We start from the raw sequence: 16,054 nt of genomic DNA, 5'->3' as shown, positions 1-16,054 counted from the left end.
TAAACCGAGAGTTTGTATTCTAACTTTAATGCTTGGGCAGACCTTTGATCTATGGTATAGGGTGGGTTATAATATCAAAACTAGTAAACTTTAATTACTGAGTTATATGGGTGGCATCCACTTAACTGATGCTGTGCAAGGGTGTGAGGCATTATTCTTACGTTTATACTGGTTGATTGGCCTCACTTCTTGCTGTTACAGATTAAACAGTGTTTTATGCATTTGTTCAAAGTTTCAAACGGAGCATTTGAAAATAAACAAAAAGGGCAAGAAGAGTTAGTTCATTTGAAGTCCAGTATTGCCAGATGAAGTGGTGAAATGTGACTTATTTTTATTCTGAATTTCTACTGTATTAGACAATACAAAGAAAAGTAAAGTCCCTATTCTTAAGCAACTTAGCTTGATATATTTTTGCATGAGTGAAAGAGCCATACTTACTAGCTCTTATGTAAATCAATGTTCTGCTAGTAATATATATATGTTTAGGTTCCACCTTGTCAATGACATAGGATGAAGGAGATTTTTTTCATGCCACACTGACTTCAACAAGATTTCATGGGGTGTAAAAAATGGTTACTTACTTGTATATGTATGATATATGTACTGACTTGTACTCTGTTTTTTAGTCCTAGTGGGGAAAAAGGTACAAATAGAGCATTATCCTTCACATGGCCCTCAGTGAGACAAACCCAAGCAGCTCTTATGCCTATCCGTGACAGGGATAGCAGCCTTGCCTGTGGCACACTGCTTAAAGCCTGGGGATTTTTTCATAATATCCTCCAGGTAACTACTAAAACCATAAGTAACTACACTGCATTAAATATGATAACTGTGTATACTAAGGAGTTTTGAAATACTGGCTAACCAAAGCAAATGTTATCAGGAGCACCAGCACTCACTATGCACAGTGAGAAAAATGAGAAGGAGGCTGCAGACCACTCCTTTTACATACCCCTGCCACGGAGCATGAGGAGAGCAGGGGCGCATGCACCATGTAGTGGTGCTGCTGGCAAAAGTCTCCAACTCGAGTGCATTGGGCCTATATCCACCTGCAGTGGAATAGGTATGTGCACAATCACTGAAAGAAGAGCTAGTAGGATCCAGTTTCCATTGAAGGCAGAGGAAAGACGTGACTTTGGATCAGGCCCTTAGTGTCTGGGTCTCTTCTTAATGGGATGTTTTTCTAAACTTCAGTGCACAATTTGTACTTAAATTGTACTGTATTTGGATTGCCACTATGCAATCAATATACAATTCTAGTCAGAGACTTCGTCAGCATTTCCAGACACTTTCCATGTCTCCATCTTTAGAGGTGGAGACATGGAAAGCACCTGAAAATTCCTGTGGAACTACTGATATCTCCTGGGCTGTCACATTATCAATACTGAAGTTTGCAGTGTAGAATGAGATCAAAATCAAGAGTAGTTTAGCTGAGAAGTGGGGAAGGAAAATGACTACTTTAAATATTTGGTTTATGCAAAATTTAAATTTTGCTCTTTCTATTGCCAAAGAATTATGAATTACGTTGTTTAAGTCTTTTCTATCCTATAGACATCCAGATTTGTATAACTATGCACAAAAATACATCTGGTGTGTGTTTGTGAAATTACCATAAGTATGTGCATATCTGCAATGTTGTACATGCAAATGGCCAGTTACTCATTTAGCTGGACATTTGAACTTGTATGTTTAAAAATGTGGTCCTAATATTCTTTGCACTACTTGTAGCTGCCTGAATTCATTTTTGCCTGTTGTCTGAAAAATGACAGCATGGAGTATGATTAAAATGTTGATGTTGGTTAACACTGTGATATCAAGCTTCTCCACTAACTGGTAGCCTTTGGCCTGCTCTACTCTACAGAGTTAGGTCAATGCAAGGCTGTTTACATCAACCTAACTATGTATGTGTCTACAGTTAAATTTCGCTCCCACCAACATAACTGCTGCACTACACCAACTTAATAACTCCACCTCCATGAGAGGCGTAGAGTCAATATCGATGTAGTTAGGTTGATGCAGTGTCGATGGAGATACTGTGTTGCTTACATCGACTGTTACTGGCTTTCAGAAGCAATCCCACAATACCTCACACTGACAGTACAATCGATACAAGTGCTCCTGGTGAGGATGTGTACCGCTGACACAAGCAGCAAAGTGCAGACATGCACAAGTGATGTAATTACTACAGTGGCTGTATGACGATATAAATTAGGTCAACTTAATTTTGTAGTGTAGACATGGCCCTATACTCTAATCAGATTGAATTAGTGAATGTATTTTCATCCTTGTCTCCGTCACCCAAACAATCATTTTAAGGAGTGAGGAGTTAAGGCAAAATGCAGAGGCATCCCTCCAATAACCAGCAAATAGTCACACATATAGCATACATATATTTCCTTATTTATATCACTTATATATCATACATATATTCCATTACTTATATCCATATATTTAGACATTTATGTACTTGGAGTACTTGTTTTACCCTCACGACGCCCTCAGTGAAATAGCAGACAGGCCATCTCATACCATTTATAGATCGCAAACTTCTACTTAAGGTCCCGGGCCTGACATTCCCAGGCCCACCATAAGGGGCCTAACAGAATTGGATAATAAAATCTGTCTGCCAGTCGTACGAGGGAATGTGCAGACTAAACCGACAGATGGGGCATGAGTGTATGGATGGTCAAATAAGGTAACCACATAACAGTGTTTAGCCCACTGGGTTATCTTTAGTCCATGCATTATGCTTTTCCAGGACAATGGGTAAACATCCTCCCCCTAAAAAGACAAAAAGTGGGGGGACGTAGTAAGAGGAGGGCCTGAAACATAAACCCTTGTGTCAGAGGCCTGGTATGAGGCCTAAGGCCTGAACTAAAGTAATGGTCGAGACTTTGCTAACATAAAGCAAAGTTAAGCTGTGAGCCAGAGGCAGGCCCTGCTCACAGAAGTTGGCAATGCTAAGGCTGATCTTGCATAAACATATACCTATAGTGTATTGGATACTACAGATATAAACACAGTACCAGGACACTCTGATACTGGAACATTCCACACAGATAACAAGGAACAACTTGACCCACCCTAAAGACAGGGTCAAAAGGGTAATATGATGGATAGAGTTGTTTTGTTCAAACCAACATGTACAAGGTGAGAGGCGGTACCTTGCTACGTAGAGGGGTTGCACCTCAATACGTCAGGAGTGAGGTGTAACTTGTTTGTACCTGTGTATAAGAGTAGATCCCTGGGGCAATGTCTTTGTCTGGCCTAGGAGGCAGTGGAAAGTCCCGCCACTGACTGAGCTGGTCCATTGTCAGGGAGCACATAAGTACTAGCTGGCAGCACCTTAGCAGCACCTTGGATCTCTGATTCGGGGAGCTGGAAACTGTTTCTCTTTGACAATAAACCTGGCCTGGGTGCCTTCGTACCTTACTAGAGTCTGTGGTCATTGGGGGTTCTCTCGGGGTCTGCTGTGTCAGCTATCTGCACAGAGCTGGGGCAGCACACAGAGGGTACACATGCACGCAGCTGACTGATATCAACATTGAACAGAGCAGAGCACCACACTGGTAGCGTCTGACGACACACACCACACCCCCTCCCACACCCTGCACCCCAACTCCCTGCCCCAGCCCTACATAGCCCTGCGTGCAATCTCCTCGCCCAGATGTGGCCCTCAAGCCAAAAAGTTTGCCCACCCCTGTTTTAGAGGCCCTGGGCCTGATTTTCACAGATGCTGAGTACCCACAACTCCGATTAACCATAGTTTCAATTGTGGGTGCTCAGACCTTCTGAAAATCAGACACATTGATGAAATGTACATGTAGATTTTAAGTGTCACTTCTGTAACAGCCAGTACAAACAGATGGAGAAAGACGTGCCCTACACAGTTTTATTTATGTTACAATAATACCTACAGGTCCTGACTGAGCTGATGACCAATTGTGCTAGGTACTACAGACTCATAGACTTAAGGTCAGAAGGGACCATTATGATCATCTAGTCTGACCTCCTGCACAACGCAGGCCACAGAATCTCACCCACCCAGTCCTGTAACAAAACCCCTAACCTATGTCTGAGTTATTGAAGTCCTCAAATCGTGGTTTAAAGACCTCAAGGTGCAGAGAATCCTCCAGCAAGTGACCTGTGCCCCATGCTGCAGAGGAAGGCGAAAAACCTCCAGGGCCTCTGCCAATCTTCCCTGGAGGAAAATTCCTTCCCGACCCCAAATATGGCGATCAGTTAAACCCTGAGCATGTGGGCAAGACTCACCAGCCAGCATCCAGGAAAGAATTCTCTGTAGCAACTCAGATCCCACCCCATCTAACATCCAATCACAGACCATTGGGCCTAATTACCTGCAAATAATCAAAGATCAATTAATTGCCAAAATTAGGCTATCCCATCATACCATCCCCTCCATAAACTTATCAAGCTTAGTCTTGAAGCCAGATATGTCTTTTGCCCCTACTACTCCCCTTGGAAGGCTGTTTCAGAACTTCACTCCTCTGATGGTTAAAAACCTTCATCTAATTTCAAGTCTAAACTTCCTGATGGCCAGTTTATATCCATTTATTCTTGTGTCCACATTGGTACTGAGCTTAAATAATTCTTCTCTCTCCCTGATATTTATTCCTCTGATATATTTATAGAGAGCAATCATATCTCCCCTCAGCCTTCTTTTGGTTAGGCTGAACAAGCCAAGCTCTTTGAGTCTCCTTTCATAAGACAGGTTTTTCATTCCTTGGATCATCCTAGTAGCCCTTCTCTGTACCTGTTCCAGTTTGAATTCATCCTTCTTAAGCATGGGACACCAGAACTGCACACAATATTCCAGATGAGGTCTCGACAGTGCATTGTATAATGGTACTAACACCTCCTTATCTCTACTGGAAATACCTCGCCTGATGCATCCAAGACCGCATTAGCTTTTTTCATGGCCATATCACATTGGCGGCTCATAGTCATCCTGTGATCAACCAATACTCCAAGGTCCTTCTCCTCCTCTGTTACTTCCAACTGATGTGTCCCCAATTTATAACCAAAATTCTTGTTATTAATCCCCAAATGCATGACCTTGCACTTTTCACTATTAAATTTCATCCTATTACTATTACTCCAGTTTACAAGGTCATCCAGATCTTCCTGTATGATATCCTGATCCTTCTCTGTGTTAGCAATACCTCCCAGCTTCATGTCATCTGCAAACTTTATTAGCACATTCCCACTTTTTGTGCCAAGGTCAGTAATAAAAAGATTAAATAAGATTGGTCCCAAAACCGATCCCTGAGGAACTCCACTAGTAATCTCCTTCCAGCCTGACAGTTCACCTTTTAGTATGACCCGTTGTAGTCTCCCCTTTAACCAGTTCCTTATCCACCTTTCAATTTTCATATTGATCCCCATCTTTTCCAATTTAACTAATAATTCCGCATGTGGAACTGTATCAAATGCCTTACTGAAATCGAGGTAAATTAGATCCACTGCATTTCCTTTGTCTAAAAAATCTGTTACTTTCTAAAAAAGGAGATCAGGTTGGTTTGGCACGATCTGTTGGATTTGTAAAACCATGTTGTATTTTATCCCAGTTACCATTGACCTCAATGTCCTTAACTACTTTCTCCTTCAAAAATTTTTCCAGGACCTTGCATACTACAGATGTTAAACTAACAGGCCTATTGTTACTCGGATCACTTTTTTTCCCTTTCTTAAAAATAGGAACTATGTTAGCAATTCTCCAGTCGTATGGTACAGCCCCTGAGTTTACTGATTCATTAAAAATTCTTGCTAATTGGCTTGCAATTTCATGTGCCAGTTCCTTTAATATTCTTGGATGAAGATTATCTGGGCCCTCCGATTTCGTCCCATTAAGCTGTTTGAGTTTGGCTTCTACCTCGGATGTGGTAATATCTACCTCCATATCCTCATTCCCATTTGTCATCCTACCATTATCCCTAAGCTCCTCATTAGCCTCATTAAAGACTGAGGCAAAGTATTTGTTTAGATATTGGGCCATACCTAGATTATCCTTAACCTCCACTCCATCCTCACTGTTTAGCGGTCCCACTTCTTTCTTTGTTTTCTTATTTATATGGCTATAGAACCTTTTACTACTGGTTTTAATTCCCTTTGCAAGGTCCAACTCTACATGGCTTTTGGCCTTTCTCACTTTATCCCTACATGTTCTGACCTCAATAAGGTAGCTTTCCTTGCTAATCCCTCCCATCTTCCACTCCTTGTAGGCTTTCTGCTTTTTCTTAATCACCTCTCTGAAATGCGTGCTCATCCAGCTTGGTCTACAATTCCTGCCTATGATTTTTTTTTCCCCTTTCTTGGGATGCAGGCTTCTGATAGTTTCTGCAACTTTGACTTGAAGTAATTCCAGGCCTCCTCTGCCTTTAGATCCACAAGTTCTTCAGTCCAATCCACTTCCCTAACTAACTTCCTTAATTCTTTAAAGTTAGCTCTTTTGAAATCAAAAACCCTAGTCCCAGATCTATTTTTGTTTATCCTTCCATCTAGTTTGAACTGAATTAACTCATGATCACTCGAACCAATGTTGTCCCCCACAACCATGTCTTCTATGAGATTCTCACTGCTCACCAAAACTAAATCTAAAATGGCATCCCCTCTTGTTGGTTCTTCAACTACTTGGTGAAGGAATCCATCAGCTATCGCATCCAGAAAAATCTGAGCCCTATTATTATTACTAGCACTTGTTCTCCAGTCTATATCTGGGAAGTTAAAGTCTCCCATGGTCACACAATTCCCATTAGTGTTTACTTCATTAAAAACATTAAAGAGGTCTCTATCCATATCCAGATCAGATCCCGGTGGTCTATAGCACACCCCAAGCACTATCTCAGGGGAGGCTCTAGTAGCTTTCTTTCCCAATGTGATTTTTGCCCAGACAGACTCTGTCTTATCCATTCCATTACTTCTTATTTCTTTACAGTCTACTTCATCATTGATATACAATGCTACTCCACCACCTTTGCCTTTATTTCTGTCTTTCCTAAACAGCACATAGCCTTCAATACCTGTACTCCAGTCATGACTGCTATTCCACCATGTTTCTGTTATCCCTATAATATCCGGTTTCACTTCCTGCACCAGTAGCTCTAGTTCCTCCATTTTGTTTCCTAGGCTCCTCGCATTAGTGTACAAACATCTTAATTTTTGCCGTTTGGCTTCACTGACATTTACCCAATTAGGCACAGACATTCTACCACCAGTATCACCTATTAGATTGGGATCCACACTACCCTTCTTCCTTATGTCCATTCTCCTACACACGACTGTATCCTTTCTTGCTTTGTTTTCTTCCCTCTCAATGTTAAATTCCGGCATGGAGATTACTTGGACATCTCCCAACCATCTCCCCCAAATTCCTAGTTTAAAGCTCTCTTAATCAGTTGTGCCAGCCTCTATCCTAGAAGTCTATTTCCCTCCTTACTCAGGTGAAGTCCATCCCGAGAGAACAGTCCTCTGTCCATGAATGCTTCCCAGTGGCCATACATCCCAAAGCCCTCCTTATAGCACCACTGTCTCAGCCATCTGTTGACCGCCATAATCTTGTCACACCTTTGTCGCCCTTCCCTAGGAACAGGCAGAATCCCACTGAAGATCACCTGAGCCTTGATTTTCTTAAGCGTCTTCCCCAGTCTGGCATAGTCTCCCTTGATACGTTCCAGCGAGAATCTAGCTGTATCATTCGTTCCCACATGAAGGACAATCAGCGGATTCTTTCCTGCTCCCATTAGGATCCTTTTCAGCTTCAGGCCCACATCCCGTATCTTAGCACCTGGCAGACAGCACACCCTTCTGTTCTCCGGATAAGCTCTAGTTACAGGCCTGTCTATTCTTCTCAGTAAGAAGTCCCCAATCATGTAGACCTGCCTTTTCCTGGTGACAGTGCGACTCTCCGGTCTATCCCGTTCCCTCTGGCTTCAAGTCCTCTCGATTTCTATTGTCCCTTGCAATCCTCCACAACCCATCCCGTATCCTCCTGGGGCTCATATTTGGTGTTGTCTCCATTGACTCTTCGCCTCTTCCTATAGGACTAGCTGCTCTTCTCTTCTTCCTTGCCCTCCCACCTTCAGTGACCACCTGTTGTGCCCCTTCTTCATCTTCCAACTCTGCAAACCTGTTCCTGAGTTCTATTTCTCCTTCACTGGCCCATCTTTTCCTCTGCCTGGTTCTCTTAGTCACATGCTTCCACTGTCCACTTTCCTCACCCAGCAGTCTCCCCTCAGAATTCTTTGGTCCTGCTTCCACCTGCAAGTCTGAGCTTTTCCCTTCAGTCTCCTCATGTCTTTGCTCCATCATCCGCTCGAACCCCCTTATATAGATAAAAATGGTGGTTGATAATAATTTGCAGTACCATTGTGCTGGGCACTGCACATATACACATAATAAAAGATGATTCCTGCCCTGAGGAGCTTATGATTTAAATAGGTAAGATGGACAAAATGTGAGATAAAGGAATGATGAACATGTTGTAAAGGGTAGGTAAGTTGCCTAATTTTTAGTCCTGTGCTTCAGCTACTAAATAATACTGCATATTTGCCATGCTGTCATTTATGTAGTAAACTTCTTAACCTTAAAAGATGAGATGCTGGGCTTAGAGCTAACTTTTCAAAGGAGAGCACAATACCTTTTGCACTCCCAAGACCCTCCTATAAGTCTGAACATTTGACAAATGTATCCCTTTGTGCCTGTTTGCACTTACAATCATCCAGTTTGCACACACATGACTTCATGGGTACAGTAAGCCTGCTGGGGTGAAGACCGTCTTTTTGTTCTGTGTTTGTACAGCACCTCACACAGTGGGGTCTTGGTCCATGACTGGGGCCACGAGGTGCTCCAGTAATACAAATAATAAATAACATTCACTTTATACTCCTTTAAAAATTGACGCAGTAGGTCAAAATTATTCTCTTCTACATCTACATATAGTTCAATAAAGCATGCTGAGCAGTCTTTGGTTGACAGTGGTTTGGAACTGGAACAAAGGGGTGACACTGCTCAGAACTGTGGTGTAATGACAAATCTGTAAGGGGATTTTCTACTTTCATGAGCACTAACCTCCCTCATGTTATTTGTAGAAAACATATAATGGTGGAGGGATGGTTTGTATTTTTCTTCTTCTTTCAGCAACAGAAATGCCAACAGCAAAAGCATTGTATCATGTGATCATTTAAACAAGCTATCATCTGTGCTAGTGATGTTCTTCCCAGCTGAAGTATCTAAAAGCCTGGTAGTGATCATGTGGTACATGGGTAGTGGCTAAGCTGAGAGAGCTGAAATTTAACCATTTAAAATCCTAACATTTTATATTACAATATTTTAGATTTTTTAAAATTACAGTTGTATGCAAGCAGGTATACATAATAGAAATATTATATACATAAATAGCAGTCCAGAAGAAAAGGGAAACAAGTATAAATTTAAACATAGCAAATGTGACACATTGTTCAAAGTTTCAGATGAGAAATGTATGAGAACAGATGTCTCTCTTGAGGGATAATTCAAAGCTGCATCCCCTCTCTAAAATGTGGGCAGCAATTGTAACAGAAATAAATATTACAATAGTAGTTATTTTAACATTCACTGTAGAAAACATGGCTTTTGTTTCATGTTCACCATTGTGTGGTTTGCTTTCAGTGTTTCATTTTGTGATTCTCTTCCTGAAGATGTTCTCTCTCCCCATTTGTTTTCTTAATTTTTTTTAAAGAGCTAAAAGCTAAAATATTAATAAGCACTATCTACCCAACATTAAGATAGGTGTTTGATATCAGTGCTGGGTGCAGCAAGAGTAAGGCCGGTTGTTTGTCAGATTGTCATGGATGGTCATAGAATCTGAGAATATTGGATGCTAAAAATGAACCTGTGCAGAGTTCATCCATTGCAGAGGCAATAGCAAGGATGAGGAACTGCACAGTGTGCAGTCTGAACATATTCAGAAGTGAGGCTGAAGCAGAAATAGCTCACACAATCAGGTAATTCACTTCCAGTGGCAACTCCTGGCATCCTATTTCAAATGTCAAAGTAGCTCCCAGGCCACCATCGATTATTTTTAGAGAATTTGTAGTTATTAACAGTACTTTTAGGAAAAGAAAGGCATTGTCTTTTTTTCCCAATACCTCAGCAACATGGACACTTGTACATTGCTAGAAATCATCAGCTTACTCCAAAATATTACCAGTAGGTCCCTTAGGGCCAGATCTAGCCATCATTTATGCACATGAGTAATTCCAGTGAATTTAGGGGGACTTCCTGCAGGAATAAAGTTATCAGACAGCTGTTTGCAGAATTGGGGCCTTTCTACTTAGAGCTTTTCTATCGTTTGGAATTCTGTCAGGTCACCCACTCACCCTCTCCTTGCCAATGCTGAGTGTTTGGGACACAACAGCTGGCTCTGTAGGGCCAGGAAAGGAAACTGGTCACTGATTAGACCTAGTTCTGAAGGTCAGATAATCCCTTGTGGGCTAGGGGCCCTAGGCTGCCCCTCAGTAAAGTAAGATTTCATAGGAGAGCAGGATCAGGGGAGCTGCTGGGCGGGAGGGAGGCCAGGGGGGTGCAGTTCAATGCCCCATGCCCAGTTCTATGCCCCTTTGGCTTCAGCTGTCATCATGTAATTACATCGCCCATGGGGCGGCTCTAACGCCGCGCTGCTTCCACCGCTGACCTGTGTGGTCCCCCTGCTCTGCTCCCGACTTCAGTGCCGGGCTGCGGGCTTGCTCCTGCAGCGCGTTTCAGAGCCCGGGAAGGGAGGCTGGGTGCCCCGCGCCCTACCGGCCCTGCCCAGGCTGGTGGGTGCTGGGCTGAGCCCCTTCCCCCCAGCACACACCGCTCAGGGCGCCCCCGATCACCCCCCACCCCCAGCTGCTCGCGCCTCCCCCGCAAGGGTTACAAGCAAGACGTCAAGGGCAGCCAGCGCCGAGCCCCTGCCCCACCCGCTCCCATGTGATTGCAACGCCCGCTGCAGCCGCCTCGCGTTCCCGTCCTGCACTGGCTGGGCAGCTGCTGCCTCCACCCCCGCGTACTCTGCTCGGCCGAGGGCAGCTCCCTGCCGCTCCCCCGGAGTCCGGACTCTCCCGCCCCGCGCGCTGCGAAGCCCGAAGATGGCGGCGTATAAACTCCTCTGCAGGCTGAGCCCCGGCATCTCCCCTCCCGCCGCTCGGGGGGCCCGCAGGGGGAGCGCCCCGGCGCTGCTGGCAGCCCAAGCCAAGGTAAGCGGGGGGGCGCAGAGAGAGTTTCCCCCGGTTCAGAGCGAGTCCGGGTTGTGCTGGCTTCCCACAGCGCGTCCCGTTGACGAGCCCTGCAGCGACCTTGTGAATTGCCTTAATCGATGGCCTGTTTCCCCGCTTTGCGCCTCGCTGCCTACCCGCGGGCCCCGCGCCGCCGCCTCCCTGCCCCGGCTACACTGTAGCTGCTGTCAGATTCGGCTACAAAATGGCACGTTTCGTCTCCGCCCGGCGTAGAAAGGGGATCTAGAGAGTCCTTCAGCACATCCCGACGGCGGCGTGTGGGGTTGACCTTGGGGAGGGAAATAACTGACTTTAGGATCCTGCCCTCTTTAGTCTTCATAGCCAGAATTCAGGCCTTCCCGTTTCTTTATCACAGCCGTTCGTGCGTTAATTGGGTGCCTGCTTTGGTGTGTAATGTGCACAATGACAACGATTTATAAGATCCGCTTTGGAAGATGCAGAGTCCTCCCTCCAGCTGGGTCTCTGTACTGGATCAGAAAAGAACGGAAAAACCACGGAGTCATCAGGTGTTATGATTTGCTGATAATGAGCTAGTTGTTCAGGACTTGCGCTGTTGTCTTTGGATAAGACAAGAAGTGACTTTTAATATACCTGTGAACACATTCTTGGAGATTTCCTCAGCCCCAGAATGGCCTGTTCTGCTGTCAGAGGCTTCTTACTAAGCAGTATAGATGAAAACACTAGTCTCTTTATATTGCTAGCTAAAATGTATTAACGGGAAAATGAACTACTTTCACCGTGCCCTTTGGTGGCTTTTAAATTACTCATAAATAGTGTGCCTCACACAACAGGACATGAAGGCTGGGGTCTGGTCTTGGGGTCAGTTAGAAAAGTAAAAGGGCAAGAAAGTTTCTGGGGCTAGAATTCTAGATCTAGAATTCCATCTCCTGCAAGCTTGAAACTCGGATTTGGAGCTTTGCATGTAGTGACCTTGCAGGATGGGGCCTGTAGTTCATACTTTGAAATCTTTTTTTTTTTTCAACATTTGGAATATTGATGAATTTGTAAGATTCATTCAATTTAAAATATGCTATTAATTGTATTGCTTCAACATTTTCACAGGTGGGGGTGGTTGACCTATAATCTTACCCCACATGGTTGTTTACAGTGCAAACAACAGATGATGATTCTGTGTAACAAATCACAAATGGCAATTAACAACTGAAAACATAGTTAATTTCACCTTGACAAGGCTTCCTAAGCTAAGGCTTTATATTCACATATTTATATATCTCCTTTTATATAAGTGTGTGTGTGTACACACCCACCAAACAATATCGGGGAAGTGAGAAGCATATTCCCGCTGTACTATTTAGAGCTGCAACCCCATAATTAATTTTAGTGCCAGACATTTTAAAATCAGTACATTGGGTTAAGTGAGTTGCATTTACAATCTGTTATTGGAAGAAATGAACAAATACTGATATTTAACTATGGACATATTTATAAAATACACTGACCTCTGTAGACAAGTTACATTACAAACATTGAATCTATCTCCCCTGGTAAGTATTCTCACACTTCTTATCAAACTGTCTGTACTGGGCTATCTTGATTATCACTTCAAAAGTTTTTTTTCTCTTAATTAATTGGCCTCTGAGAGTTGGTAAGACAACTCCCACCTGTTTATGCTCTCTGTATGTGTGTATATATATCTCCTCAATATATGTTCCATTCTATATGCATCTGAAGAAGTGGGCTGTAGTCCACGAAAGCTTATGCTCTAATAAATTTGTTAGTCTCTAAGGTGCCACAAGTACTCCTGTTCTTTCTGTAGACAAGATTATTTTATGAGACTATTTTTTTGTCTAAAGAGACACCTAAGTGGAATCAATATTGCATATAAACATAGTAGCATAATATATATGTCATGAACGCCAGGAGAAGCAGAGCAACCAGAGCTGATCTTTTGGAGGTCCAGGAAGGGCACTGGTTCGCAAAAAGGTGTTGGAACTCAATCCCCCTTCCCTCCAAACACTGAAAGACTTTGTGCTATTCAAACTCCAAACTTTGTAGATGCAGTCTCCCTCCTACACAGTTCATGGGATACTTCCCATCATAAAGCTGTAATACAAACTGTTTTGTTCATGCATGCTGATTTCCTTTAATGTTGTTCCAGATTTGTGGCTGCTATTTCTCTACTAGCAGTCATCGCAACACCAAATTCTATACTGATGCTGTGGAAGCAGTAAAAGACATACCTGATGGGGCAACTATACTTGTTGGTGGTAAGTATTAATTAACGAGAACCTCTCATCTTCTAAGTAGGACACTTTCAACTTGAATTTTTTAATTGACTAATTTAAAAAAGTGGTTAGAACACCTTTTAAATATCCTGTACTGAGGAAAATATTTCTTTTTAATATAGCATTTCCTATTCTCCTATTGATGATTACAAGGGCCTTTTCAGTAAGTAAGAAACTGTCTGAGTCTTAGCAGAAAAATGTGGGGGGGGGACACAGAAAACTCCCCCTCCCCAACTAACCATCAGCAACAGAAAACTTAGATGTTACTTAGGTGTGGAATGTTTTCAGGTGGATGGCCTTTTCAGGTCACTAGTATCCCTTTAAATGGTGAGACAAAAATTTGCAGTTTGGTAAAATTTAATATGGATTTTGGTGAAAAGTGGATGATGGAAAAATTGGGGGCTGGGGAATGCAGAGCTCTTGCCATCTGTTTGGCACACATCTTCAAGCACCTCTGCAAGTGTCTCTATATAAATGAACTGGCTGATGGCACCAATTTAATACCCTATTTCATCTCTGCCCACTCTCCCAATAGAGCTTAACATGCTGATTTATCTCCCAGGCAGAAAGATGAGACATGCTAGCAGTGGGTGAGGAATGGGTGCTGACTGCCCCTGACATGGGGGAGCGGGAGAATGGGCGAGCTTGGTATGGGGGAGGGAGATGGAAGGCAAACCGAGCCTTTGACATGAGGTGGAAGGTGGGAATGGGGGCGCATACACATGGCATGGGGGAGTGAGGAGGAACACAGAACTCATAGCAAAGGGGAATGGGGAACCCTGTTATGGAAGAAGGAGATAAAGGGGGAATGATGGTGTACACAGATCCCTGATATAGCACAACCTGGGAATGGGGGCACACAGAATCGCTGGCAGATGGAGAGATTGGGGGACCCTGTTTGTGGGGAATGGAAAAATGAGGGTGCACACAAAGTCTCTGTCATTAGGGAGGGGGGTGGGGAGACCGAAGGAAGTCTCTGAAATAGAGGGGCATGGGAGAGTGGAACACAGGGAGCTTGTGCGTGGAATGGAGGAATGCAAGGAGCCCCTTATTTGTGGTCTAAAGAAGCACCATAGAGTGTGGCCCCCTAGTTATATCGTGCTTAATGAATATGGGTAACTTGGGACTCAAGCACCAAAGGCCATGTCTACATTAAAAATTTTGGTTGATGCAAATTTCATTGGCATAAAAGCCGTTGCAATTAGTACATCGCTTGTCTGAGTGCACATTTGGCTCCTTGCATCGGCACTGCATGTATTCACGGGGAGTGCTTGTGGGTAGGTATCCCAGGGTGCAGCCCATCACCCTCCAGCACACTGTCTTTCATGAAGTTTTGGCAATGCCTGGTAGGGCAGAAATGAGTTGCGACGGGGATGACTGGGAGCATAGGGTTAACTTCCCAGCATGCAACTCTCCATCCCACAATGGCATCTATGTCCCTTAATTTTCAAGCCTTCTTTAAAATCCCATGAACCTGCATAGTCCTCCTTGCTTTCTGCCATCTCAGTGCAGAACTGTGCAGTCTCCATGCCTCTGTCAGTTGTCATAACCGTCAACAGAAAGGGCTACTTTTCTATGGTTATGCAAGCATTGGTGGATCACCAGGATGCTTCACCAACATCAGTGTTGACTGGTCAGGGAAGGTGCATGATGTTTGCATGGACACAGCACTGTTCAGAAAGCTGCAAACAGGGACTTATTTTCCCGATAGGTGATTACAATTGGTGGTGATGAAATGCCAATAGTGACCCTGGGGAATCCAGCCTATCCTGGCTCCCCACACTTATGAAGCTGTTCGCTGGCCACCTCCACTGTACCAAGGAAAGATTCAATTACAGGCTCAGCAGGTGCAGAATGACAGTTGAATATACTTTTGGTAGATGCAAGGGATGCTGGTGTTTACTCACAAGAATGGATTTCAGTGTGTGTGTGTGGTGGGGGGGGGAGGGGGATATCCCAATAGTTAAAGCTGTCTGTTGTGTCCTGTGTAATATCTGTGAAGCAAGGGGGGGGGGGGGGGCGAATTGCTGCCGGGGTGGAGGTGGAGTGACTGTCTGCTGAGTTTGAACAGCCAGACACAAGAGCTATTAGAAGAGCTCAGCACCGAGCTATCTGGCTCAGGGAGGATTTGAGAGTACTCTAACACTTAAGTCTCAGTAATGCATTGTGATGAACTGTGCTCTACCTGGCCCTGCAGTTTCGGGGCCTGTTAGGAATTGTGGGTGCTTGGCACATATCTATGAATATAACCCTGCCAATGCACCTGTTCATTCTGTGGTGCTTCCTGTATATTTGATTATTACACTGTCACTGATCCTATGAGTTGGTCACACCGCACAGTAGCAAGTATGTAGGTGTTTTCAGAGTAAAGATGAATTATTTCCCAAGTAATAAAATTTTATTCAGTAACAAAGTCAGTGCAAAGAAAAATCTCTGCAATTTAAAATCAAATACATTTAAAACTCAATAAATTAATGCACCAGAAGTTAAAAAGGGAAAGAACATTCATATCTATTTTACCTACACATACTGACC

The 16,054-nt window shown here is 43.6% G+C and overlaps 1 protein-coding gene across 1 annotated transcript in view; it reads left to right on the top strand.

The window, feature by feature from the left end:
• The first annotated feature begins 10,926 nt into the window (after window positions 1-10,926).
• The window catches only part of OXCT1 (3-oxoacid CoA-transferase 1), a 129,735-nt gene continuing 124,607 nt past the window's right edge, over window positions 10,927-16,054 (top strand). The window contains exons 1-2 of the mRNA XM_034774748.1: window positions 10,927-11,234; window positions 13,393-13,501. Coding sequence (XP_034630639.1) covers window positions 11,127-11,234; window positions 13,393-13,501 — 217 coding nt within the window. The 5' untranslated portion in view covers window positions 10,927-11,126. The remainder of the gene's footprint in view (window positions 11,235-13,392; window positions 13,502-16,054) is intronic.

This window comes from Trachemys scripta, chromosome 6 (assembly GCF_013100865.1).
Source record: "Trachemys scripta elegans isolate TJP31775 chromosome 6, CAS_Tse_1.0, whole genome shotgun sequence".
Classification (NCBI taxonomy): Eukaryota; Metazoa; Chordata; order Testudines; family Emydidae; genus Trachemys; species Trachemys scripta.
Note: the sequence above shows the minus strand (reverse complement) of the source record. Positions and strands in the feature narration are given on the sequence as shown.